Source organism: Chionomys nivalis, chromosome 23 (genome assembly GCF_950005125.1).
Source record: "Chionomys nivalis chromosome 23, mChiNiv1.1, whole genome shotgun sequence".
NCBI lineage: Eukaryota > Metazoa > Chordata > Mammalia > Rodentia > Cricetidae > Chionomys > Chionomys nivalis.
In genome coordinates, this window is record NC_080108.1 from 35,446,706 (window position 1) to 35,474,128 (window position 27,423).

General features: G+C 48.1%; 2 protein-coding genes across 4 annotated transcripts in view; both read left to right on the forward strand.

Annotated features, from left to right (window-relative positions):
• Positions 1 to 1,428: 1,428 nt before the first annotated feature.
• Positions 1,429 to 17,150, forward strand: Htatip2 (HIV-1 Tat interactive protein 2). Of its 2 annotated transcripts, none has more exons than XM_057756296.1 (6): positions 1,429 to 1,497; positions 1,952 to 2,147; positions 4,429 to 4,536; positions 14,001 to 14,138; positions 15,748 to 15,809; positions 16,398 to 17,149. In XM_057756296.1, exons 2-6 carry the CDS (start codon positions 1,953 to 1,955, stop codon positions 16,621 to 16,623), a joined length of 729 nt encoding a protein of 242 aa, XP_057612279.1. In that variant the 5' UTR covers positions 1,429 to 1,497; position 1,952; the 3' UTR covers positions 16,624 to 17,149. The 2 variants fall into 2 exon arrangements, with proteins under 2 accessions (XP_057612279.1, XP_057612278.1); XM_057756295.1 differs by lacking the exon at positions 1,429 to 1,497 and adding an exon at positions 1,523 to 1,665 and having other exon boundaries at positions 16,398 to 17,150.
• A 3,370-nt stretch (positions 17,151 to 20,520) lies between these two features.
• The window catches only part of Prmt3 (protein arginine methyltransferase 3), a 73,233-nt gene continuing 66,330 nt past the window's right edge, over positions 20,521 to 27,423 (forward strand). The window contains exons 1-6 of one of the 2 annotated variants that reach the window (XM_057756186.1): positions 20,521 to 20,628; positions 20,702 to 20,828; positions 22,049 to 22,131; positions 22,752 to 22,801; positions 23,788 to 23,890; positions 26,930 to 27,089. In XM_057756186.1, coding sequence (XP_057612169.1) covers positions 20,604 to 20,628; positions 20,702 to 20,828; positions 22,049 to 22,131; positions 22,752 to 22,801; positions 23,788 to 23,890; positions 26,930 to 27,089 — 548 coding nt within the window. In that variant the 5' untranslated portion in view covers positions 20,521 to 20,603. Of the gene's footprint in view, positions 20,629 to 20,701; positions 20,829 to 22,048; positions 22,132 to 22,751; positions 22,802 to 23,787; positions 23,891 to 26,929; positions 27,090 to 27,423 lie in introns of those variants that run through there. The other variant, XM_057756187.1, reaches the window with a different exon arrangement.

The following is a 27,423-nucleotide window of genomic DNA, read 5'->3' on the forward strand; positions in this document are numbered from 1 at the left end:
GGGCCCATGAAGTGCATAAGAACCATGGAATTTTTTTTTTTTTTTTTTTTTTTTTTTTTTGGTTTTTCGAGACAGGGTTTCTCTGTAGCTTTTGGAGCCTGTCCTGGAACTCCCTTTGTAGACCAGGCTGGCCTCGAACTCACAGAGATCCGCCTGCCTCTGCCTCCCGAGTGCTGGGATTAAAGGCGTGCGCCACCACCGCCCGGCTACCATGGAATTTTTTACACTATAAATTTTTTACCCTATAAAGAACATTGGATATGAAACATGTAAACTAGATAAAACAAAGTCAAATCCCCCCAAGCTCCAAGACACAAAAGTAGGAGCCCTGAGATTCTCCAACAATCTCTAATCAGATTGGAAAGCTCTGGGCTTCCAGTGGATAGGGGCCACCAAAGCAGAAGAACGAAGGCACGTCCTGGGGTTCTAGATCTTGTGTTGGGCTTTGTACCTAGCCACGGTATGCAATGGTCTCGAATCATGACCTGAACCTTAGCTTATGGACTTTACATCACAGTTTTGAAAAAGAAAGGAGAGAATGGTCTTGGTACAGTTAGTAATTATCTCTGCAAGGGACTGAATACACGAATCCCCAAGACCATGTGACCTGAAAAGATCTGAGGGTGTCGTTTTGTATGACAGTCTCCAGGAAGGCAATGGCAGAGCCTCTGGCAGCCTGGCACTGTGACAGCTTGGTGAGGATGTACTCCCTGTTGCCCCGGCTTTAAGCTGTAAACAGCAGAGTCCATCTGACTGGAGTGGATGGAGAACTGAATTTACTGCAGAATAACAGGAAGTCCTCAGAACAAGCTCCGCCCACAGTTAAGGCAGGAGCTCACAGGACACACATCCTACATACTCCTTACCCTTGCCTAGCTGGTTCCACCCCTGGCTTTTATTGCATCTTTGTATTGTTCCCCCAAAGTGGAAAAACCTGTGTGGAAGCAGTTGATTGGCTAAGCCTAGGCCAGGTCTCACATCTAATAAGAAGATTGGAACAGGGCACATTTCATTTGACCTCTAGATTGAGGGAGCTGTGACCCTTCGTCGTGCATGCTTGTGCCACCACATCCTATCGACCCCAGTGCTGGGCATGGAACCCAGGGCTCCATGCGTGCTAGGCAAGCACTCTACTAACTGAGCTACACGCTTCAATCCCCGGTGTGAGGAGGGAGCGTTTTTTTAACATGGGCTGAGATGATGCCTTCCAATACAAGATTGAAATTACACTTTGGGGGACCACGGGATGCCTTTTAGCTGTGGCCTCAGGTGGTTAGGGAGAGCATGCAGGGAGGATTATGGAGGAAAAGTTCTGGCATGGGGTGAATGAAGCGCCCCGCCGCGTCCTGCTGCAGCTCAGCCCCGGGGAGCAGCTCGGGGCTGGGTACAGCCCCTACGCCAGGGTGCAGCTCCAGTGCAGGGGCGGGTCCCGCGCTCTGCTCCGGCGCTCAGTGGGGCGGGGCCGCGAGCGCTGTCACCCGGAAGACGTCGCGGCGGGTAGGCTCTGGCTGGCCCTCTTGGGGGATCCCCGCCGGGAGGGGGAGACTGCGGGGCCGCTTGTGGAGCGATGCCTGGCCCCTGGGCGCTGGGCGCGGTGGGAGCCGCGCTGGTGGCCTCGATGCTCCTGCTGCAGCGTGGGGACGAGGGGTCCGGGGCTGGCCCCAGGTAACCCCGGGTAGGGGATGGAGCCCGGCCCTGCAGCCCTGTCCAGTAGGGCCAGGTTACCGTGGTGTAAGAGGCCCGGTGGGGTAGAGAGACACCTGGGCGCATCCAGCTGGGCACATCTGAGGTTTGGCCTTCTCTCCCGAGCCCCGCCGTGACTCAGCACTTCCCCTGGGCTGGGACTGTGTCGATAGAATCTCTTCTGCCCAACAGATCAACAACCCTTGTTCCCCAGTGTAGATTGTCGCTTAGCACTCTGACACAGTCTCTGTGGGTGTTGTTTCCCTAGCATGGCGGACAAGGAGGCCCTGCCTAAGCTTCGGGAAGACTTCAAGATGCAGAATAAATCCGTCTTTATTCTGGGCGCCAGTGGGGAAACCGGCAAAATACTTTTAAAAGAAATTCTGGGACAGAACCTGTTTTCCAAAGTCACGCTCATTGGCCGGAGGAAGCTCACATTCGAGGAGGAAGCTTATAAAAATGTGGTGGGTATTTGAGCTGGGGCTAAAAAGAAAATGTAGCCGCAGTCATTTTGAGGGGAAGGTGTCTGTACCCAAAGGCTGATCCTTGCCAGGTGGTGGTGAAGATGGAAAAAATGATCAAAATTGGGTTCAATTGATCTAGACGAGCCCTCTAGCAAACCCTGGATCGTGCCTGGCTTGTAGGCCCGCCTTTTATTCTAGATCAGCTGTCAGGTGTCAGGTGTATAGTTCCTAGAGCACAGTGCTTGCTCATGTTGCCTACCTGTGCGTTCCACGGAGTGGGGAAGTGTGACAAGGACAGGTGGAGCTTTCCCCGCCTGTGCCCACTTCACTTCCCAGGCCTGTGTCTGTAAATGCAATACTGCCTTCCTTGTAAGTGACACTGTCTGGGTTAAAGCACATGGTAGTGCCAGACTTCCATCTGGTCATTGTGCCTAAGCATCCGAAGTCAGAGCTTCCGCCTATATTTTGTTCTCCAGTAAACAGAGTTACCTATCAACTGCAGCAGATTAAACAGTGTAGCGTTCTGCCCGGACCACATCCTGCCAGGACCACAGTCCTGCTGGGACCACAGTCCAGTCCTGTGGGTCCCAGCCTGTGAGCTGGTGGGCATACTTGCGAATATGTGTTCTTGATTCCTGTGATTTCCTGGTTGTTCATCTTACAAATGTCTGGTGCATCAGAACTTGCTGGTTTAAATAGACCTCTCTGGCCTCAGGTGGGTGCTGGGTGGACTCCATAGTCTAGTTTCCTGAGCCCTGGGGAGATTCTGACAGTGGAGCCTAAGATTGCAGTTTTCTCTGAGAGTAGAGTCTTGGTGGCAAGTATTTTTACTAGACTTTATTTTGGTTTTTGTTTTGCTTGTTTTTTTTTTGTTTCTGTTTCTGTTTCTGTTTTTGTTTTTTCTCTCCTGTAGTATATACTGTGCCAGGAAAGTCTCTCTGAAGGAACTGAAGGTAGTGACAGCCCCCAAGATTTCATTTGAGCTTCTGGATTGCTGCAAGCTTGATGGCAGGATACAGGATGATTACGTTTGAGATAGCGTTTCTCTAACTAGTATAGGCTGGCCTTGAACTCAGTTCCTCTGCCTCTGTTTCTGCCAGTGCTGTGGTTACAGGCACTCTTAGTTTGCCTAGCACGTACCAGTTTCAGCGTAGATTGGAAAGACCTCAGATGGTAGACAGCTTGCTTTAGCACACACAAGACCCCTGGTTCAGTCTCTAGCCCTGTGTAGCTTGGATATGGTGGAGCAAACCTGTCCTTTTAGCATTTCGGAGGTGGCGGCAAGAGGATCAGAAGTTTAAGAGCAGCCTCAGCTACTTAGGAAGTTTGAGGCCAGCCTGGCCTGGAGAGAGATGGAGAGACACAGAGAAAGACAGAGATACTGAGGAGGAACTATACAAACTGCGGAGGCTGAATCACAGGGATCGGAACAAGTCCCAGGAAGGTGCCTTTGACTCGAGTTCTTTCTGGCTCATTCTAATGAAGGTAGTTCTTGAATTGAACTGAAGGAACGGTTATCACCCAGACATTACAGCTGGACAAATGGAGGCATCTGGTCAACAGTCTGCCGCAGGTTTGGAGAGATGGCTCTGAAGTTAAGAGCACTGGATGCTCTTCCAGAGGACCTGGATTAGATTTTCACCACACACATAGTGGTCCGCAACCATCTATTAGGTCCAGTTCCAGGGGACCCAAGGGGCCCCCTTCTGGACCTCTTGACTCTTATACCCACATGGTGCAGAGACATGGATACAGGCAAGTACCGATACACATAAAATACATTTTAAGAGATTTAATTAAAAAAATAAAACTTGACCACAGTTGGATATCTGTGAGTACTAGGCCCAAGATTTGAACCTGGATCTTTGAGATTCTACTTGCCACTCTGTCCGCATCCTACCCGAATGGTTTCCTTCCTGGTAAAGTAGAGACTGGCTTTTTGTTTTCCCAAAGGTAAGGTACACATGACCTTGCTGTTTGAAATCTGACTTACCCTACTGCAGTTGGCATGTTCTGTGAACATACATGTGCACTACTAATTAGATTTTTTTTTTCGTGCTGGGCATACAGCCCAGGGCCCCACATGTACCCTGCAAACACTTGGCCTCTGAGTTCTACACCCAGCTCCAGGTCATTTTTTTGATGGGAAAGAGGAATTTGGCAAACTTTATGTTAAGAGTTTAGATACTTCGGTAATTGTTACTTATTCTTTACATCTTGAAGAGTGTTTGGTCTCTTTAAGTGTGTGAAATTATATGCCGCTATGCCCTTCCTTGTCTAGAATCAAGAAGTGGTGGACTTTGAGAAGCTGGATGACTACGCGGCTGCCTTTCAAGGTCATGATGTTGGCTTCTGTTGCCTGGGCACCACCAGGGGAAAAGCTGGAGCGGTGAGCAAGAAATAACCACATCTCTTCTCACTGGCCAGTACTATCAAGAGCCTCTTCCTTTCTTTCAAAGAATTATTTCTCTTAGGTGTTTTTGTGAGGGGGTTAAGGGGTAAGGGGAGTTATGGCCACAAGAGGATACAGATGCCTGCAGAGTCCAGAAGAGGGCATCAGAGTTACAGGTGCTTGTGAGCTACCTGACTTGGTACTGGGAACTGACTTCGGGTCCTCTCTAGACACACTTTGGGATCCTAACTGCGGAGCCATCTTTGCAGCCTCAAGGGCTCCTTTCTCGCTCACTCTCTTTTTTTGGGTTGTACTGCAGTGCTTAAACGTAGAATGTGCTTAAGATTCCATCTGCTGCCCCATCTGTATTACGCACGGGACATTGCAGATAAGGTCATCTTCAGAATAACCTTGAGTTAGGACCTGAATGCTGACTCCGTCCCAGAAATTTACGTGATCGTGCCTACGGAGATGGTACAGTCATCACAACGTCCCCTGACTAAGGGAAGCAGCCCACAGTCTCTGGGCAGAAGTTGGCTCATGCCGTGGGTGGTAAACTTTATGTGTCTTTCCATAATCAATGTTTTTAGCTTTTTCTCTCACTCATTCGCTTCCACCTGCTTTCAAGCCAGCCTTTAAACTTAGGAACTAGATCATCAGAACCCAGAGGCACGATTCAGTCGTGATGACTTAGCCATCGGCAGTGATTCAGCCAGAGATGACTCAGCCCTCACTGACGCAAAACTGCTTCAGTACACATTTTATGTTCTCTTCAATGGTGTGCTAAATTGAGTCAGCCCCTCTCCAGGAGCTATCGTGTACTGCAGAGGTAAAAGTCGTGGGCAAGCATTTATACGTCTTACTCAGTTTACGTCTTAGTATGGTTTATTTTTCTGGCAGGATTTGCTTGCTGGAGTCCATATCTCTACTAAATAAGTTGGGTATTGATTCTGCCATAATGGTCGTTTTAGCCACTCTTTCAGGAGTGTGACAGAGTGCCTGGCAGGAGCTGCTTGAGGCAGGACAGGTTCATTTTGGCTCACCGGGTGAGGGCTCAGTCCATCGTGGTGGGGAAGGCAGGGTGGCAGGAACCCGAGGCAGCTGGTCTTGTGTCCTCTGTCAGGAAACAGAGAAACAATGCCAGGGCCTACTTCACTTCCTTCTTTCCGTTCAGTTTAAGACCCCAGCCCATGGATGGTGCCACCCACATTTAGGGTCATGTGCCCACCTCAGCTAACCAGATCTAGACACGCTCTACAGACATGCCCAGAGATTTGCTTCCAGGTCAGGTTGACAATATACCAACACTAGGTATGGTTCTCCCTGCAACTGGAGAGAGAGGCCGTTGTGAGCCCCCTGGTGTATGTGCTGGGAACTGCACTTAGGTACTCTGACAATGCAGTACCTGCTCTGAGCCACCTCACCAGCCCCACTTAACGGCGGTTTTTATAAACCAGTAGATTGATGGGGCTCTGAACAGCGGTTTCTGGGAGCAGAGTCGTGGCTTGGTTGTGTCTCTGTAGGCTTTTTGGTGCTGCAGAAGGTAATTCTAGAAATGGTTTCAGTTGAGATGGACATTCCTGTCCTGTGCAGTTTTGCGTTTCCACCCTGGGAGCCAGGGCTGGGGAATGGTTTACAGAGAGGCTCTGCTTTCCCAAGAATTGCGTTTCTTCCTCTAGAAGGGGTCCTGTGCCTGCTTAGCTGGTGCAGTCCTAAGAAGCTCGTCCTCCAAAAGTGCTGCCGCTTTCAGCGCAGGCTCAAGCCTGGCTTGGACGATGACTCAGCAAAGCGAACTGCTGCATTCAGCATGGATAAGGCAAAAATAGTGTTGGGGGAAATGCTGTAGTTCTAACCCGAGGAGTAGGTTCGCCTCTTAAGTCACTCAGTACCTTTTGTTTGTCTTTCCAATCGGCCTGAAAAGATAAAGGTAATTGATGAACTCAAAAGGGCAAAGAATAGCCAGGTCGTCAGTGGGCCAGGAGAATGGGCAGGAAGTAAGCTGATACTGCCTCTAGAAAGGGTGTGGTGGTGTGTGTGTGTGTGTGTGTGTGTGTGTGTTGTACGACCCAGGGCACCTTGGTACACACCTGCCAAGACAGGCTCTATAGAGACCAACAGGAAACTGAGTCTCAGTTTACCCTAAGGCAATGCCTGGTTTCAAGAAAGACCACAAACTGAGACCACCTATGCACCACCTCGGAACAGAGCGAACAGAGCATCCGAAGGAAATTCCTAACGTTTCAACTGTTGTAGGTAGAATCACTTGATGTTGCCCAGCACACATCCATCCCCTTTTCACCAGGGCACCCCTAGACAAATGTCAGCCAATCAGGGATCCTGAACCTTAGAAGTCCCTCACCCCAATTTCTGCTGTTATAAACCCCCACCCCAACTGTGCTGGGCTCTCCGAGTTTGAACTTGAGTAGGAATAAAGACTCTTTGCTTTAAAATATAGGACTCAGTCTCTTAGTTGGTTTTTGGGGGACTCTGCGGATCTGGGCATAATGTGTGCATGTGTGTGTGTGTGCGTGCATGCACGCATGCTTACACGTTAGGGTACATATATGGAGGTCAAAGGACAACTTTGGGGTGTCTCTCCCACCTTGTTGGGGACAAGATCTCTCTCCTACCATGCTTCAGGTTAGCTGGCCTTCAAGCTTCCAGGGTATTCTCTTGTGCCTCCCATCTGGCCATAGTAATACACTGCATAGCCCCTCAGGCTTTTGTTCTAGGTGTGGAGCTCAGCTCTTACATCTTTTAAGGCCTAGTGTGGTATGCACCTGTAATCCCAGCACTTGCGGTGAAAGCTGAAGGACCCAGGAGTCCAAGGCTACACTGTATGGCTTCAGCCTGGAGTTTGTGAGACCCTGTCTCCAAACGACAGAGACCTTTAAAAAAAAGATCACTTGGATTCAGCGTGATACACTGTTTGGTGGTTGCAGTACCTTAATTTGAGAGGTGACAACATACAGGTGGCTAGGAATTATGGTTCAGAGGGGCTTGTGACTTTCTGAGCTCATCCCCGCTGGGATTCTGGGTTTGTAGGCCTCTTTGGAGGAGGACTAGGCATGTGGCTAACCCGATGGACACTGCAAAGCTGGTGGCAGGCCTCGTGTCTTTTAGTAGCTGTTTGTTACAGGAATACACTGTGATTTTACCTCAGCAGTCTCAGTTTTCAGTGGAAAAACTTGGAGAAGTTCAGGTTCCTGTATCAGTGCTCAGGTCCTCAGAGTAGCTGGCTAGTCGCCCTGTGACCCTTTGTGGAATAAAGACGGCCCAGTGGCATTGGATGAACCCCAGCATGCGTGGCCTCCCAGCTGTGAGGATTAGAAGTCTGAGGTCAAGGTGTTAGTGGCTTCCTTCCTTTATGGGAGGTTTCTCTCCCTGCCTTCCCTGGTTGCCTTTGCCCATGGCATTTTCCCTACGTGCATGCGCATGCGTCTCTGTCCCTATGGTCTTGTTTTATGAGGACATGAGTCATTGACATTGCGTGAGGGGCCAGTTTGCTCAATGACAGCCTCATCATAAATTGCATCTGTAATGATTCCTTCTTCAAGTAAGATGACATGCTGAGGGTCAGGGGCTAGAACCTAATGTAATGTAATGACCTGTCTTGTCCCTTTAAGAGACAAGCCATGCCCACTCCCGTCCCTGAAGCTGATCTTCAGTTTCTAGCCTGAGTCCCTTCTCTTTTCTGTCCCCCCACCCCTGCAAAGAGGCAACTTCTGCTTCACTCCATTCTCCCCTTCACCCTGCTCCTGCTCTCTCTCTCTCTCTCTCTCTCTCTCTCTTTGTTTCTCTCTGCTCTTTCTCCTTTTCCCCTTCCCTTCTCTCCCCTTCCTTTCCATAACCCACTAAATAAATGTCCATTCTGCATGGCGTGCCTATCCATCTGTCTCTCATCCACTGCACATGGCTCCCTGCCCAGGACCAGCCACCTCTAGAGACCTGTGGCATGGACTCGTGGCATATCCATCTGTCTGTCTGTCTATCCTCATGGGATTGGCTGCCCCATTGAGGTCTCTCACCTACAATGTGACTCTCTGCCTGGGACTTGTGGCCCGGTGCAGCCACTCAGGGAACTGTGCTATTCCTGCCTGGGACTGGCTGCTCTCAGGACCCGCTGCCCACTGCCGCCACTCAGGGACCTGCAGTGTTTCTGCCGCTGCAGCCATTCGGGGATCTGCAGCATTTTTACTTAATCCATTACACCTAAGCTATCCTTTAATGATTACAGTTCAACCCTTGGATTTCAGGCTGCACTAGGCAGAAGCCTTAGCTTTCTCCAGCTATTTGGAAACCAATGTCTTTCAGCAGTGGCTGCTTAGATGCCAAACTTCTTTCCCGTGTCCAGGCCACAGCTGTGCAGCTAGTACAATAGCCTGCACACTTGACCCTACTCCAGACCTGCTGGGCAGGTCTGAAGTCAGAAGCTTGGAGTCTGTTTTGCAGGTTCCTTGAGAGCCTGATATAGCTGATCCTGCTTTTCTGTTGCACTTGCTTTGGGGAGACATGGGGTTGTATTCATCTTCACCTACTGCTTTTCCATGCACTGTAATTCTAATACTCTTGCTTTAGCTGGCCGCCCGGGCCAAGCGAAGGCTGAGATACCCTTGGAAACCAAATGTACCTTGAAGAGCAAAAGTCAAAGACAATGCTGGGCATAATACGTTCCCCCGTGTGAAGTAGGAGGAGGATTTGGGTAGCGAGTTTATGTGGTTTCACCCCTTTATGTATCTCCCTGTTAGCAGTGGTCTCTAGCAGCCTTTTTGTGGGTACTGTCAAATGTTTAGTGCTGTTAAGGTGATTAACGCAGCCGTTGCGATGTTTATTAAGCATCTGTAGGCTCTCGTGGCTTCCGATTCCAGTAATATGCTCTGATAATCTAGCCTGGGAGTTGACTGACACTTGACATCAATTTTTGTATGGCCTGTGGCCTACAGATATTTTTAAATGGCTGAAGATTTTATACCACATGAAAGCACAGTAAGTTCAAATTTTAGTATCCATAAAAAAATTTTTGGTTAGAACACAGCCAAGTTCATTACATTTCGTACTGCGTATGGCCACTTTTGTCCGATAATGGTGGATCTGTGTAGGGATGGGCAGGCCTTCACAGCTGCCTACAGCATCAGATGCCCAGCCCTGCTCTGAGCTCCACTGTTTTATTTAATGTTCAGGAGGAGCCTTGTGATATGGTGAAGTCCTTAACAGTCCAATGACCCAGATCCCAGGTCCTGTGTGTGTAGCCTTGAGTCTGTCGGTTAGTGTCTGTGGAGCGCCCCTCCTTCTCTAGCACCCAGCTCCCTTCCACCTGTAGAATTCCTTGACTACATTCACAGCTGAGGAACACCTGAAGTGAGGGCAGCTACGGACTCAGGAATCCTCGGCCGCCATTTGGCTTGAGTGTTCTTGTTTTTATTCTCTAAGCAAGAGCTGGCTCTCATTTCTGGGTCGAGAGCTGCCATCCAGAACACACATGGGGTTCCGGGTGATATCATCCTCTTCCTGCCAGCATCTGCTGTCTACTCTGATTTAGGGTTGAACTGAAAAGAGGTGAAGGAACAGGAACCCTCAACAGAATCACAACTGAGACCATTGACACAGGGAGAGGTCTTCCTCCTCGGGAAGGGCCTGGAGACCATTTGGTCGTCCCAGAGTGTCCTCTGGTCCTGTCACTGCCCAGCTATCCTGTTATGTTAGTTACCTTTCTGCTTCTGCGCCATGACCAAGGCAACTATAGAAGGGTTTATCTGGGCTTATGGTTCCGGAGGATGGGCGTCCAGGATGGCAGGGCAGAAGCAGCAGGTGGCAGGTTTGGCGGCTGGAGGGGCAAGCTGAGGGCTCAGGTTTTGAACCACAAGCAGGAGCAGAGCCCTCTGGGAGTTGGGTGATGCTTTGCTAGCTCAAAGCCTGTTTTCCAGTGCCGTACTTCCTCCAGCGAGTCTCTGAAATAGCCCCAACAGCGCCACCAATCTTCAAATGCCTGGGACTCCGGGGACATTCCTCACTCAAACCTTCACACTTATTGACATGAGTTGTCCTTGGCCTGTTATCCCCACACTTGGGAGGTAGAGCGGGGAAGATCAGGGCTTCAACATCATTTTTGGCCCCATAAGTGAGTTTGAGGCCAGTCTGAGATGTAGTGAGGGGAGCGGACAGGCCTGCTTTTCGTCCCGCACAGCTTGCTTAGCCACAGAAATAACAACACACAAATTGTATTCTTTTAAACACTGCCTGGTCCGTTAGTTCTAGCCTCTTATTGGCTAATTCTCATATCTTGCTTAACCCATGTTTAGTAATCTGTGTAGCACCACAAGGTGGTGGCTTACCCGGAAAGATTCAGCATGTCTGACTTGGTGGCTGGATCCATGGCGTCTGACCTCACTTCCTTCTAGCCAGCATCCTGTTCTGTTTACTCCGCCTACCTAATTTTCTGTCCTATCAAAGGCCAAGGCAGTTTCTTTATTAACCAATGAAAGTAGAAGGCCCACCTACATCACTGAGACGCTATCTCAAAGCAACAAGAAAATGACAGCAAAGATGAGTTGTTCCAGAGCCATAGTGTTGTAGTGTTGTTAGCTAGTTTTCAGACATGGGTAAAAAGACAGAAGATGCATTTTAATAAGACTCAGAAGACTCAGGGGAATCATCTGAGCTTGTGGCGGAGCCCCTGAGTGCATCTCTGTTAAGGTGTATGTGTTCTTTTGAGTAGATCTGGGAAAGAAACTTACCGTGGGAACTTACTTATTCCCTGATTCTAGAAAGCGTCTCCATCTTAGCATAGGGCACACTGGCGATGGGATTTGAAGCCTCACTATCTTGAAGGATTTAGTACTCTTAGAGGCCTGGCTTTTCTCTGGCTGTATGGTTAGACAGTGAGGTACAATTGTTCAAAAAAACTGTCTCTGGGGTATGGAGTAGCTTCGAAAGTTTGTTTTTCTACTGTTTTTAATTTGAGCAGTAGAGAGCAGGAACAGGAATAAGATTAAAGCTAGGTCCTTCTAAAGAGAAACAGAATCGTTCTTGTGCCAACTGCCCCACCCCCCTCTAAACCTAGCACACATTGGTGTCTCTAGCCAGTCCCAGGGACCTTGTTTCTGCTTGTTTTTTGAGTCCTTGGAAGCCGTTGACCCTTTTCCTTTAGGGTCTAATTCAGCAGCAAAAAGGCCACGCCATCAGAGTGAAGGAGGTGAGATTTAAAATTTAGTGCGCTTGGAAAAGTGCGTATTTATAATGCGCTTGAGGGCTCAGAGGATTTGTGAAGTCGGTTGGGATTAACAGCCATTGATTGCTAATAAAACAATATTTAGCTTTGTTAAGAGAACAGCCCTGAAGAAAGGTGTGGGCACCTTGTCACCAGGGCCCATTGAAAGGGGATGATGGGCTAAGGACGGGGGTCCACACGTTGGCGTGGGTGCTGGTCCTTCAAGAAGCTGTTGTCAATTGCTCGCCGGGCTGGTGAAAGGAAGGACGCCAGAGCCAGTGGCTGGGGTGGTATTGATGTGTCTCCGCTGGCTAATCAGATTGAAAGAGTCCCATGACATTTATGCCACTTTAATTTCCATCGCACAATGGGGGGCGACAGCACTCTATTAAGGAGAGGTTGATCCAGAACTAAAGCCAAATAAATTAGGGTCTCAGTTTAATCAAATTACCCTCTCCTGGCCCTGGATTAAGTGAGAGATAGCGTCGGTCTGGAGGCCTGTGATTGGCTGAGCCTCTCTTGTTTTTAAAGAAACTGCTGGGGAAAAAAAAGCATCGGAACACAGACAGCTATAGTAGTCTAAGCATTGTGCTAACACAAGGCAAAATTTATGTTACTAGTCAACTATGCATTGTGAAGAATAAACCAGTTATTAAAATTGCTTTTATTTAGAGTTAGGGAAAGAAATAAATATGCGAGATCCACTGAGGATTTTTCTCTGGAGTTTGGATTTTTCCTGTCTCCTCTCAGCCTATCTAAAATCTCCATTTAGAGAAATCAAGGGAATCAACTTTCTCTCTCTCTCTCTCTTGTTCCCTCTCAAAAGTGTTGCAATTTGGTTTGCTTTACATTTATTTATTTATTTTTTTCATTTATTTATTGTATTTTGGAGACATGGTCTTGCTATGTAGCCATGGCTGGTAGAACCTGTCAACAACAACTACCAAGCCGGCCTCAAACTTGCCACGACTCTCACCGCTGCTTCCCAAGTGCTGTGACTGCCGCAGGCACGCCCGCCCGCCTCCCCTGGCTGTTTCCACACTAACGTTAAGAAGCCAAAACACGAATTTGAGTCGGCATATAGGTTGGGCTGGCAAGTGAGTTGTTTGGTCTGAGTGTCAAGGTATAAAACACCAGAAAAGATAGTGATAATCCCTGGGCAAAGAAATGAGTTCCGGGGCTGGTGAGAGGGCTTAGTGGCTTACTGCTGGGTTCAGTTCACTTGGGGGTGAAACCATGTGTCCTTCAGTTAGGCCTCCTTATTATGTAGTCCTGTTTGTTTGTTTTATCCTAACTGAGTTTACCTATTTATTCAGATATTTTTGGAGCTCTGACTCTGTGATGTAGATTAAGAATGAAGACTCAGCACTGTCCTAGCTGGGCTAAACCTTGGGTGGTTAGAGGAGGGAGTCACTCATAGCAGTCTTCTCCAAACATTTAAAAATTGTGAAATTGTGTGTGTGACTGTGTGTGTGTGTCCGTGTGTGTGTGTCCATGTGTGTGTGTGTGTCCGTGTGTGTGTGTGGTTGTGTGTGTCCATGTGTGTGTGTGTCCGTGTGTGTGTATGTGTCCGTGTGTGTGTGGTTGTGTGTGTCCATGTGTGTGTGTGTGTCCGTGTGTGTGTGTCCATGTGTGTGGTTGTAAGTAAGCTAAACACATTTATGGAGGCCAGAGGACAATTCTATGGAGTAGGTGCTTTTCTTCCACCATACATGGGTTTGGGAATTAAACACATATTCAGAGTGGCAAGTGCCTTTCCCCACTGAGCCATCTTGGTGAGCCCCTTTCCAACGTTTTTCGATTACACACATACCAGTTTTTCAAAGAATTGAAAGGCATGCATTGTCGTATAATATCCAAAGTATATTGCAAGGGCTCCATGTAAACTGGACATCACGCTTTCCATTCTCACAGTGCCTGGGAGTTCCTATGTGGTACCCTGAGAGCCCAGCCTGGTAGAGCTGACACAGAGAAAGACAAAAAGATTGGTAGATTTGTTTGCCGTCTGGGCTTCATTGCCATCCCTGTGGTGTGGTGGGGTTCTTGTCTCTACTGCCGAAGCTGCTATTTCCATCTAGACGCTCACCCTTGGAGCCTTTCCCCAGGGTCTGAGTCTGGCTTTCGAGCATGACTTAGATGTGTTCTATTTAGATCCCATTTCCCCCAGGCCTCCCAGCCTGCCACCCGACCCTGGGAATCATCTTTAACACGAGCATGCGACATTAGGAAATAACTCAGGTCCTTTCCCTTCCAGGAAGGATTCGTCCGTGTTGACCGAGATTATGTGGTGAAGTCTGCAGAGCTGGCAAGAGCAGGCGGGTGCAAACACTTCAATCTGCTGTCCTCCAAGGGGGCGGATAAGTCCAGCAGTTTCTTATACCTACGAGTAAAGGTTTGTGTGTGCTCTCCCTTCCATACACATAGAGTAATTGACAATACTAAGTAGCCAGTATAATCTTTAAAAAAAAAAAAAAAAACTCATTGTATTGTGTATTTTCCAAAGTTTCAGGGACTGTTTTGGGAGAAATGTACTTAGAAAGCAGGCATGGTTTAAAAGATATCTTCCCTATGAATTACTCAGTAAAGTTGGTGGAGAAAGGAGAGGCAGCCCTGGTCTTAGATGGCATGGCCTCTCAGCCTCAGAGATGGACACTCCCTCCATTTCTCTCTGGCCAGGATGCCAGAATTGTATGCCTCTTGCCAGTACAATACATGGTTGCCGCTGGTTTTAACCAGAAGTTTCCATTTCCTCACAGTGAAGTAGAGGCGCTGCCGCAGGAGGGCGCACCTGGTTCTGTGCCGTGTGTCTCTGGACATGGGTTCTCCTCGGCATGAAATCCTTTTTCAGACACTCACTTGCCTTTAGCCTAATATGCCAGGAGAAAGGGCTTTCGTTTGGCTAGGCCCCATCTGTCTATAGTCGTCACCTGGACATGGAGAAACGCCTGTCCTTTATAGAGTCAGTTCCTCATTGGAGTCTTAGACACCACCGGGGATCCCCGTTGCCTTAACTCCTTTTGTCCGGCACAACGCCCTGAAGTCTTGGCTTCATCTTTTTTTAATTGGTTCCTAGGCCTACCCCCTTCATCACCTGGGTCTCTTTACTGAGTGGACCTTGAAAAACCTGTCACACGATAGCTTCCCTGGCCTGGTGCGAAAATTCATGACTCCATATTGAAGCATCTCTGTTTGTCACTTCATAGTTTTCTTCTGGGTGGGGATTGCTAACGCTTAGAAGTGATTGGCACAGAGGGTGATCTAGGATCCCCTGGGTGGAGGCTCGCCTCCTGATCACCGTATTTTTCTCATCTATTACAACTGCTTGTATACTGAAAAGTGACTGTGAGGCCTGTGGCTGTGAGGAGGGACTGAAGGGGTTTGGACTGATGCTTCATTTACGCTCTCTGGGTCTGTTTAGACATTAATGAAAGGAGTACCCCGGGAGCATGGCCAACCTACCAGGGGTTGCACCCTTAAAGAAAACTCACCTCCTCTGTCCTAGAAGCCATCAGATGTCCATTGCTCCTCAGGGGTGGAAGTTTGTCAACCCCACCCACCTCCGTGCTAGAATGCTGGCTAGCTTGATAGTGTGCGGGCAGCCACAGCTGCTGAGTTCATGAGCGTGGCAGGCCTGAGGGGGCCAGAAGACACAGTTTTGTTCGGGTCCACTCTAACCTCTGGCTTTTATGATCTTTCGGCTCCTCCTCCTCTACAGTGGTCACTGAGCCACGTGGTCACTGACCCGCAGGGTCTGGGGGTGACGCTGCATTTTGACCATTAGCCGATGACTCTCAGTGTGTCAGGGTTAAATGGCCTCTTCCTTCTGTGCAGACTCTAGACTCAGGCTGGCCGTTGGGATTAATGTGAGTCTTGGGGGCTGCAGAAGCAGTTTATCTTCAGGCCTGAGTGACCCCCTCTCAGGCTTTGAGTGCTTTGGTCTTGGCCAAACACTGATTTTTTAAAATTTTATTTATTTATTTATTTATTTTAAATGTTAACAGGGAGAAGTAGAAGCCAAGGTCGAAGAATTAAAGTTTGATCGCTTCTCAGTGTTCCGGCCGGGGTAAGTTTCTCCTGCCAGGAGTAAGTAGAGAGGCTAACAGCTAAGCCATCTGTGAACAAGGCTGGCCCGGGATGAGCTGCTTCTCCAAAGGACCCACTTTCAGCTCTGGGGGATGGAAAGGGGAAGAGTAGCTTGGGGGCTGCCTCAGAATCATGGGAACTTTCTGGAAGAAGATGCTGCCTGCATTTTTTTCCTTAACATTTTAAGTTTTATTCACTTCATGCCCTTTTGCCTTTGTACCCCACTCCGCCTTTATTTAATAAATCAAACTTTGCAGCCACCACATGAGCCAACTGATTTTCTTGAGGCCTGGAGGCTGGTGCCCCTCCTCCTCGTGGGCTGTGCCAGCTTCTCGATGTGGCTTCACATAGCCTCTCTCGTGCATGTCCTTCTCGCCAGAACGGCAGGCCTGTCCTACCCTCAACACCTCTGAACTCTAATTACCTCCATAAGGGCCATCTCCAAATACAGTTGCCTTTAGGATTAGGGCTTCTGCCGACAGGTTTGGGGGAACAGAACTCAATCTGAAGTATCCATAAAGTCTGAGCATATGTGCCATCTCTTCCCCTGTCTTTCTCTGTCTCCTAGAGTCCTGCTGTGTGACAGGCAGGAGTCTCGTCCAGGCGAATGGCTGGTTAGGAAATTCTTCGGCTCTCTGCCCGAGTCCTGGGCCAGTGGGCACTCTGTGCCTGTTGTGACCGTGGTTAGAGCGATGTTGAACAACCTGGTGAGTCCCAGCAGTGGACAAATGGAACTTCTGGAAAACAAGGCCATCCTCCACCTGGGGAAAGACGGTGATGGGCCCAAGCTGTGACCGTACGGGAGGACGGCTTGTTCTCAAACCTCAGTGCCTGTCACCGAATCAGTCATGTTGGGGTCTCTAGAACGTCTCTCTGTAGTCCTTTGTGGTGTCCCTGCAGCTCAATCAGGAAACCCCAGTGCTCTGCTCCAGCTGTTGATGTTGTACCCATTGTCCATGTGAGTCACCCAGGGAACTATGGAAGGATAGGCCTGTATCATAGCCCTTGTGGAATTTGTCGGTTGAGGACAGGGATCTGTGGTTTTGACTTCTATGTCCTCTGGTTGGGAGACCAGCTTTAAAGCTCTCCGAGAGAGACGCCTGAGCACTGAACAGCGGGGGCCCTAGCCCTCCAGGCAGGCGAGTGCTGGTGAAGCTTGCCGACAGTCCAGTCTCTGAGCCGCATGGTGCCACTCGGCTGCACGGAGCAGAGTGCACCCTGCGCCTTTACTGTGTGGCCGTGCAGGAGACGTAAAACAAGCTTCTGTGATTCATTGAGGAATAAAAATAAATGGCCAAACCCTGAGTGCTGGTTCAGTTGCTGAAAACTATGGAGGTCTAAGTAGGAAGGTGCAGCGATGGCCCCCGGAGGATGGCACCCCAGCCCCTAACATGGCAGGGTCTGCAGAATCTTAGGTAGTATGTTCCTGGCACTCTAACTCTGCCGCAGTCGTATAAAGTCATACTGTTGCCCTCGTACCCTTACTTTTCCCATATAAATTTCTATTCTCACCCTCACATTGCAAATGGGGAATCGAGGCACACATGGTTAAACACCATGCTCAAGGTCTAAAGCTGAAAAGCTAAGGTAGGATATGGCGTGGTCGAGATTAACTACACTCAGCCTGATCCCATAGCTTGTATTTATTTTTGTTTGTGTATCTGCCACATGTGTGCGTTTCCTCGGAGGCCAGAAGATGGCAACAGATCCCCTGGACCTGGAGTTATAGATCCACTTATGTGGGTACTAGGAACTGAACTCAGGTCCTCTGGAAGAGCAGCAATTGCTCTTAACCACAGACCAATTTATCCAGCCCCCTGAATCTGGTTTCTTTAACCATTCTGTAAAAGTACCCCATGTCCATCTATTTCTAGAGGGTTCCAGGTAATTTAGCACATTTATGGATGCATAAAACTTAAATCCTTGGGTGCTGACAATTAAGTGCAAACAGTGGTTAATCTAAAATTCTCCGGCACTAAGCTGAAAGACTCAGGGTGGTGAGCTTTTCTATTGTTTTGTTTTGTGACAGGGTCTTGGGTAGCCCAGGCTAGCCTCAAAGTCAATGCATAGTCCAGGATGAACTTGAACTTCTGATACTTCAGCCTCTACCTCCCACGTGTTGGGGGTTACAGGTGTGCCCTGTCATGCCTAGTTTCTGTAGTGCTGGATTGAATCCAAGGCTTCATGTGTACTAGGTAAACAGTCTACCAACTGCCCTATGTTCCCAGCCTGAGCTGATACACTTTAAACAGGCAAGGAAGGAAAACAGAGAGGGAAGGATCAGTGCCTAGAGGAGCACATGGTGCTGTTCCATCATGGAGCAGGTATAACTTCTGTGCTGGGGAACCGAGTCACTTGACTCCAGTGATGGAGTCTATGTCCCAGTTATACCTCTAGTTCTGGTGGACAATACTGAGTAAATACCATCCCTACAGTATGGCTGTACATTCTTGGAAGACAGTGGACACTGTCAACACCAAATCTCCAGAGCAGACTGAGATCTTGGAATGTGTGCTACAAGAAGGCAATGCTGGATGCATGCCTGTAATCCTAGCACCAGGGAGGCTGAGGCAGGAGGACCATGGTTCAAGGTCAGCCTGAACTACATAGTAAAACCCTGTCTCAAAATGAGAAGTTTACTTCCTGCCAGTGGGGTTCGCTGCGGCTGGGTTTGGAAGAGCCTGAATGTGTTTCAGTCTGGGGCCCCGAGAAGTGAAGCAGCCTTTGGGGGTACCCATAAGAATACCCTGAGCCTTGCAGGCTCTGAAGGCACCCAGACTCCGTGGCTAATCACTCTCTACCATTTCTGCACATCAAACATTAAGGAGCAAGTGAGTCCACACTTAGACCTGAGTAACAGTAGGGTGACGTTAGAAGGACCAGCGCTCACGTTTGGAAGAGAAAATTCGGCCATGCCCACGCCCTGTGCCATGGTCAGTTGTCAGCTTCCCAGAAATCTGGCCCAGTCACCTCCAGACTGGCATTACTGTCACCTGTCAACATCTGGGCATCGCTGTGGTTCAGCAGGTTCCTTCGACGGAGAAAAATGGGCCTTGCTGGAGAGAGAGGTTTATGTGAGGAAAGTTGGATGGGCCCAGGTAAAGAAAGAGCATCCATTCATGAATTTATTCAGCAAGTGCTTATCAAGTTGGTGATAAATTAGTGAGCAGTCGACTAGGCAAGGGGGTCAGCAGGTTTCTGCCAGTGTCCTAGAATGTCAGGGTACTTGAGAAGTTAACATCGGGTGGGCTCCGTCCTCTTCTGTGAGCCACTGTGGATTACGGTCTGTGGGAAAGGAGGAGAGGAGAAGGGGAGGGAGAGGAGATGAAGAAGTCAATAGATGGGGGGCTAGCAGAGAGAGAGACACAGGCTGTGCCTGGAATAACCATGTGTTTTTAGAGATGGCACCAGGGAGGACTGCAGAGAAGTGGTATCTTCTGGCCATGATAGAACCTCTGCGCCAAACCCAGCAGCTGTGGTTGTCTGTTCAAGACCAAGTCAGTCAGCATTCTGATGTGGAGGGGCGGGGAATTCATAAGCCCCCCACTCCCAACTGAGGAGCTATGGGAGAGAGAGATGCAGTTTTCTTTAAGGATGTCGTCTCTGGTAGGTTGGCCACACTCCAGCGGATGTCCCCACACCCAGAGTATTTGGAAACCAGAACCCATGTTAATTATTTTTTTTAAAACGATACAAAGATGAGGGGTAGAAAGAGGGGTGAGGGTGGATAGATCCGAGAGGAGTTCAAGGGGGAAGGGAGGAATATGATCCTAATGCATTGTATGAAATTCTCAATAAAAACATTAAAAAAAAAATAAACGGTGGCCATGTGAGCAAAGTCCTGGTTGTGGAGCGGAAAAGGCAGAACCGCTCACTAAAGCGCTTCGGAGATCAGATCAGCAGGACACAGGCTTGAGGGTGTGCATGGCGGGCGGTTGAGCCGAGCTGATGGCAAGCATCATACAGGCCTAGCTGGCTATGTCGTCCTCAAACATGCCCTGTGCATAGTCCAGCCTTAGACTGCAGCTTGTAGAAATGACCTACCCAGAATTACTGCTGCCCACCTGTCTGAGGGAATTCCATGGTTAGATACTAGGAATAGTAGAAAGGACGCAGCCTGACAAGTACGAATCGCCCCATTGCCAGGCAGACAGCATCGTTTGCTGGCACATACCAAACAGTCCACTTGTTTCCATGGTGTGGGATCAAGTTGATGCCAAGATTTTTCACACACGTGAACCCATGTAACCCTCACTATAGCCCTCAGGCTACTACAGTCATGATCGTGTTTGTTTTACCAGACAGGAAACTGAGGCCCAGAGAAGGCAGGGGTCTTACGATCTTAGAATTCTAGCTACTGAAATAGGGTTCAAAGAGTGTGTGTCCCCATGTTCTCACTTTCCCACTTTAACACCCCTAGTAGGCGGCGCGCGGCGGGGAGGAGTTGGCTCCTTTTGATACCAACAGTGCACACCCAGCTTTTAGGCAGAAAGGTTTTTCCCTGAGCCTTTCTTCCGTATGGGGCTCTGGAGTTCCGAGCCTAGCCTGCACTGGCCACCTCCGCCGCCAGATGGCGCTGCGGCAGGTCGCGCTCAACCTTGCCTTTGCGCACGCGTCCACCCTGCGGCGGACGGGAGTGGCGCCCGTCCTCTCGCCCCACCCCGTAGCCCCACGTGACCCGGAAGCGCTCTCGGGCCGGCGTCTGTGTTGCTTGGTGGCTACCGCGCGTCTGCGCTCGCTCGTGGCTCCGAGGCCGCCCGCCTGGTCGGCGGCCATGTGTTCGCTGGCGGCGGGGAACGGTGGGTCCCTCGCGCGGGCGGCGGGGCGAGGGAGGGCGGGCGTGGGTCCCGGCGCTGACAGTGTGCCCCGCAGGCCAAGGCGCCGAGCTGGGGCCGGAGCCCCCGGAGCTGTCGGACAGCGGAGACGACGCCGGCTGGGAGGACGAGGATGCTGAGCCCGCGCACGGCCGGCAGCACACGCCCTGCCTGTTCTGTGACAGGTTCGTGCCCACCTGGCAAGCGCGCCACGGAACTAGCGAGCACGTGGCGGGCCGGAGGCCGTGGCCCACGTCTGGCTGCTGATTGACGGGGGCCGCTCACGTGGTCGGGGGGGGCGGAGCCGGGAGCCGCTCTGGGTTTGTCTTTGCAACCCAGTCAACGCCCCCAACACACACAAACACACAAAGTCAAACCCCCCCCCTCCCCAACACACACACACACAAGATCATACTCCGGGCTTGGCATACAATCCCTCTGGAGGCTGAGGCGGGAGAATGGCCATGAATCCCAGGCTAACCTGAACTACCTAGCTTGACCTCCCCAACACACCAAAAAAGCAGAACTCCACACTTCAGTCTTAAATCAGGGATGGAGTCCTCTGTTTCCATGACGGAAGACACAGTATGGGTAGTTTTAATCCTGTTACTTGGGTAACGATTTTGGGAGTGCACACTCTGGAGGGCGTTTCTGTTTCTGCCATCCTGTAACATGACCAGTAGTCTTCTCCTGTAATGTTTCATGGAGCCATGTAAACATCCCTAGCCCACCTCCATGATTGAGGAAGGAATTGATGCCTTTTGTACTTAGGGGAAATGAGGCTGCAGAGCCACCAGCTTGTTCAAGGTCACGAAGCTGTGGTTTGTGTTTCAAGAACACATCTTTTTGCTTCAAATCCTGCATCTTAGTTTCAAGACAGTAACTTTGGGTGTGTGGGCTCAAAAGGGGGTGTTTGACATTGACCAGTGCCGCTGAGCCCCCAGAATGTTGCAGACTGGTGACATATGAGTTCCCAGGTGGCACCTCACTGGAGAGGAGGAATGAGCATTTATTGGTGCAGTGCCCTGTGATAGCCGTGAGGACGCTCCAGATGACCAATCCTGACAAGCATTTGTTGAGACTTATCTGTGCGCTAGGCGAACAGAGGAGGGGTGCAGAGTCTTCTGCTGTACGTCCTTGTCCTCCGTGTCCTTCAGTGTTGGAGGGGACAAATAGAAGTGTAGGTGCTGTGGACAGCCAGTGTGCCAGCTGTATGCTTTGTCTAAGTGCATGTGCCCTGCTGGTTCACCTCCGGGAGGAGAAAGAGAATCAAGTAGGGAACTTTAATGACACAAAATTTATCAGGGAAAGCTGTTACCCAGAAGCCTTTGGGTAATTTTGGGACAGGGGTCAGTACTTTGACTTCCCCGCAGACTGTCCCATGAGGCTTTGCTTGTCTCTTTAGGTTGTTCACGTCTGCTGAGGAAACATTTGCACACTGTAAGTTGGAGCATCAATTTAATATTGATAGTATGGTCCATAAACATGGTGAGTATCTCTTAGAATAAAGACAATTTCGTTTGTGAAGTTTAGCCTCAAATTTTATAATTTTCCAGACAGACCCTTCCTTTTCTTTGTGTGTGCTTCCCCAAAGTGGATGTCAGGTGACTTCCCCAGTTGTACTCCACTTGCTGATGTGGCTGCTCTGGCTCGCCAGTCTGCTCAAATAATCCCTGGTCTCTGCCTCCCAAGCAGTGACATTGTAAGAGACCACCCCTCTGCTTGGTGTTTTATGTGGTGTTGGGGATTCGAACTCACGTCCTCAATCTTGTCGTGTAAGTGCGCTAATCCACTTAGCCACACAAGTATGACAGCCTGAGTTTGCTCTGCAAAGGTGGAAAAAGACAGCCAGTACACACACCTGTCACCCCTCCCCGACACATATGCCATACCTCCCACATTATACATTATAATAATAAAAAATGCAAGAAAAGCACCTTGAAACTTGTTATATATGGCTGTTTCTCAGTTAAGTATTTACAAGTATGAAACTTAAAGTTTCTAGTTCTTAACACAAAATTCCAAGCAAAAGTGATAGTTTAGAGGTCAGGAATGCTTATGTATCAGTTAAAACACATATATTAAAATCTGTGACTTCTCCCATTTAGGACTTGAATTTTATGGATACATTAAACTAATAAATTTTATTAGACTTAAGGTAAGTTGGAAACTTAATGTTCATTTATTTGTTTGTTTGTTTGTTTGTTTGTTTGTTTTCTGAGACAGGGTTTCTCTGTGTAACACCCCTAACTGTCCTTGAACCACACTGGCCTTGAACTCACAGAGATCCACCCACCTCTGCCTCTCAAGTGCTGGGATTAAAGGCTTGTGCCACCACTTCCTGACCTGGAAACTTAATGATTTTATGTAGGAATTTATGAAGTTCGCATAGGTTGCCATGCTGATTACTTAATAGAATATTAGCAGTTGTTCAGATCTGGCATTTTCATATTGTAGGAATTGTGGGTGTGAGGACAGAGTGCAGGGTGAAGCTCCCGGTGGTGGTGTCACCTGCTTATTCCTTCCTTGTTTAACAGTGTTGAATCAATACTGTGCAAAAAGCAATTGTCAGATAAAAGGAAAACTAACAGTGTTTCTGTAAAATCCAATAATTTCTAGTCTGGTTCCAAGTACTTTGGATGTACCTTTTTTTTTTTTTTTAATTTTTTCACAGATTATTCTCTTTTTTAAAAATTTCTGTTTTTATTTTCTGCGTATGAATGTTTTACCTACGTTCCTGGTGCCTGCGGAAGCCAGAAGAGGAGGATGTTGGATTCTCTGCAACTGGGGTTATAGGTGGCTGTGAGCCATCATGTGGGTGCTGGGAATCGAACCCACCTCCTCTGGAAGAACAGCCACTGCTTTTAACCTTTGAGCCATCTCTCCTACATTGTTCAGGTTTTTTTTTTCCAAACATTTTGTTGTTTGTCCTATTTAAATAAATGTTTGAGCTGGGGTCACTTTGCCTGCATCAGACAATAAGAGAATACACTTCAGCCATTTAAAATGGCAGCTAAACACAGATGTACCAGTCTTGTGCAAATTGAGTTCTTTTTTTTTTTTCTTGCTTAAGTTCCCCACTCTTTTTAAGGGAGCTTTGTTATTCCATGTAACAAATACAGTGTGCTTTAACTTCATATCCAGAATCCTACAGTTGAGTATATGAATTCCATATACAGCCCTGTGCCTTGGGAGAAGGATGAGTACCTGAAGCCAGTGCTGGAAGATGACCTTTTGCTTCAGTTTGGTAAGATAAACCTTCTTTATCTGCTTTAGTTGGCCTCAGACCGCTTGTTACACCAGACGAAAGCGAAGTGCTTTGTGAAAATGGATGTCAATCATACCCATCTCTTTTTTTTTTTGCTTTCCATTGTTTTACCTGGTTGATTAAAGGGTAAATATTTCCCAAAATAACCAGTTTGTGAGTTTTAAGTTGGCTGCTGTTCTGAAGGCATGAAGTATTGTGCAGGGCAGCTCTCTCTTCCCATGGCCTGTGCCTTCTGGTTCTGTTCAGTGTATCCAAACTGTGTGTGCTCCCCACTCTTCAGTTGTAGTGATGGATTGTCTACTGCAGTACCATAGCACTCACAGTCACGTGATCCTTTCGGGAGACTGTATCCATATGCTTTTTATTATAGCATCTTGTTATGTTTGTTATTAATTGTTAGTTAATTTATTTCTATGTCTTGTTATCGATTAAACTTCATGCTGGATCTGTGGTATGATACGGAAAACATGGTTCAGAGAAGGTTCACTTTCAGATCTCCTCTGTAGAGCCACCCTCTGGACATGGCTTCATCTCTGAGGACCTCGCAGGCTGTCAGTGTTCACAGAAAGAATGAATCTCAGGCCAGGGGATGTAGCTGAGCCAATGGAGCCAATGCGTGCTTGCCTCTCATATCCTAGGTTTGACCCAAAGTACTCCCAGCCCCAACAAGACTACATTCTTACTCCTGAACATTGTGTTGCTCTCTCATTCCAAGTAGACACACACAGAATTACTTATTGCAGCATTGTAGCTTATTTCAAAATATGGAGAGAAAGTAAATGCCCCCTCAAAAGAGAGTGGCTGAATAAATTGTGGGCAGCCACAATTGGAGTAATATATTCTTAAAGAGAACAGGCGTGTTCTCTATGAACTCTGTAGAGTTCTGCTTCCCACAGTACTCAGTGCTTCATGCAGTAGGGCTACCTCCTCCAGGGCTGCTATTGTTTATTGCTTCTCTTTCCCTTCAGTTTATAAGATTAACATCACTGAACCATGCTGCATATTAATATTAAACTATGACTAATTTTTGTTGTAGCCAAATTAAAACCAAGCTTGCCAAACAGCTTGAATTTGGAAACAAAATACCAAGTAAGGATTTGTATTGGCTTTGTAGTTGATGTGATTAGGTACTCAAAAGATGCAGTTGGGAGGATGAACAGCTTATTCTGGTTGACCATTTGAGAGGCTCATTCCACACCGGTAGGGAAAGTCTAGAGTGGAAAGTCTAGATGATGCTTAGAATGGGGTTGGAGAGATGGCACAGAGGTGAAGAACATTTTGGTACCCAGTACCCACATGGCAGGTCACAACTCCATTTCCAAGGGATACGCCACCCTCTTCTGGCCTCTGTTAGCGCCTGCCTGTATATGATGCACACACAGACTAACAGATACACATACCCGTAGATACAAATAAATAAAACTCCCAGTGACCCACTTCCTGTAGTGGGCTCTACCTCCTAAAGGATCTATAACATCTGAACAGTGCACCAGCTGGGGACTGAGTGTTCAAATGCATGAGATGGCTCTGTTCTGTCTCTGAATGGAGGTCAGTGATGCGGCTCTGTGTGTCTGATATTTCCTGGAGAAGCAGTGTGTCCTGGTTAGCTTAGCTGTTGGGTCCCAACCTTGAAGAAGTGTCTTCATAAGTATCACAGCAGAAACCTGAATGGGGCAGAGTACTGTCCCCAGTTCTGCATGGAGGAGAACAGCGCCAGCAGTGTTTATGCATTAGGTAGACCTGAAAGTTGATCTGCTTCTGATTCTGGGGTTGCTGAAGAATCACCGGCTCCATCTCTGCACGGTTGTTCATATGCTAGAAGTTAGTGACACAATTAAGATTAAGTCAAAATTTGGTTTGTTTGTTTTGTTTTTCAAGACAGAGTTTTTCTGTGTAGCCCTGTCTGTCCTGGAGCTCATTCTGTAGACCAGACTGGCCTTAAACTCATAGAAATCTACCTGCCTCTGCCTCTAAGTGCTGGGATTAAAGACAGCACCACGACTTCCCAATAAGATATATTTTTTTAACCTATGATTTTTGCTGCATCATAATATCAGTAATAAAATATTAGTGTCTTGCCCGTGATGGGAAGGTTTTGGATATACGGAAGTCCTTAAGGAATGACCTGTCTTCCTCATTTGATGAAGGTGTGATTGAATATAACCTTTGGGGTGCAGGATTGGGATCCCGTGAACATAGGTATTATGAAATGATTGCCGCAGTCAAGCAAGTCAGCATCCAGCATTTTACCTACCATTTTACGTGTGATGCGAACACGTCTGCTGTGTTGGCACATTTCACTGTACACCAGGGCATCAGCTGTAGTCACATGCATGAGATGTCCTGACTGTGTTCACCTGAAGTGAAAGCTTACCACCCTGGCCTATGGCAGCACAACTCTCTGCCTCTCTAAGTGCACTGCTGAGTGAGATTTTGTGTTTGCCCTTTGGTATTGGTGTGTTTTCCTTCACATGCTACCCTCCAGGTTCATTCTTGCCGCACCCAGCAGGATTGCCTGTGTGTCTGCACATGCTCTCTCCCATTCTGGGGTTAAGGACACAGACTGAGAGGTGGCTCTATAAGGGTCAAGAACCTGGGCTGGTAAGACAGGTGTTGAGTTTTCTCCAATAAATAACTGTATGACTTCTGAGTTGATCACTTAGCTTTTTTGAAATTTATTTTCCCTATGCCTGAAGTAGGAATAACTGTTTGCGTATCAGGTTGTTTTGAGAGTGAGATGTGATGTAATATGCACACACTTGAGAGCTTACTGGTAAACCCTGGAGGTTCCCCCCTGTGTTTGGTTCCGTGTGTCCGTGCATGCACATGCTCAGTTTAGCTGGCTAATGAAAAGCAGGCTCTCATACTCCATGCGATCAAATCAGAGAGCTTGGATGTCAAGTATGTGTGAAAAGTGCTTTGAATATTTTTTCTCACTTGCCCATGGTTGGCACTTAACTTGTTTGTCCCCACTGTGCTGTTGTGAGGTAGGCTGATAATGATGTTTGTACCTTTTAGATGTAGAAGATCTTTATGAGCCGGTGTCGACTCCCTTCTCATACCCCAATGGACTCAGTGAAAATACGTCCATTGTTGAAAAGTTGAAGCACATGGAGGCGCGGGCGCTGTCTGCTGAGGCTGCCCTGGCTCGAGCACGCGAGGATCTGCAGAAGATGAAGTAACTGCCTGTCCAACCAAACGCTGCCTTAGATGTAGGGTAGTTCCTGGGAAGAACACTCGGGATGCTAGACACTCAGTGAATATGCTTACTTAGGAGTTTCATAGCGTGTGAATATAGATTACTGTAGAACTGCATTTTTATCTACTTGTAAATACTCCATAGTTACTTTGCATGTGGCTCTTCTAATTTCCTCTTGAATATTTGTTTTTAATATTTCCTGCTTTTCAAGTTTCTTATTTCTAATTGGTTTCTCCTCTTTAATTGTCCTATCCTAATTATTCAGAAACAGAAGAATTATTATTATTTTTTCTTAGGTATTGGAAAAAAGTGT

Excerpts from the sequence above, each read along its gene's own strand:
- Htatip2 (XM_057756295.1), top strand. The coding sequence starts at position 1,568 with ATGCCTGGCCCCTGGGCGCTGGGCGCGGTGGGAGCCGCGCTGGTGGCC. Across the intron at positions 4,537-14,000 it reads CCAGGGGAAAAGCTGGAGCG|GAAGGATTCGTCCGTGTTGA; the intron begins GTGAGCAAGAAA and ends TTTCCCTTCCAG. Across the intron at positions 15,810-16,397 it reads TTCTCAGTGTTCCGGCCGGG|AGTCCTGCTGTGTGACAGGC; the intron begins GTAAGTTTCTCC and ends TCTGTCTCCTAG.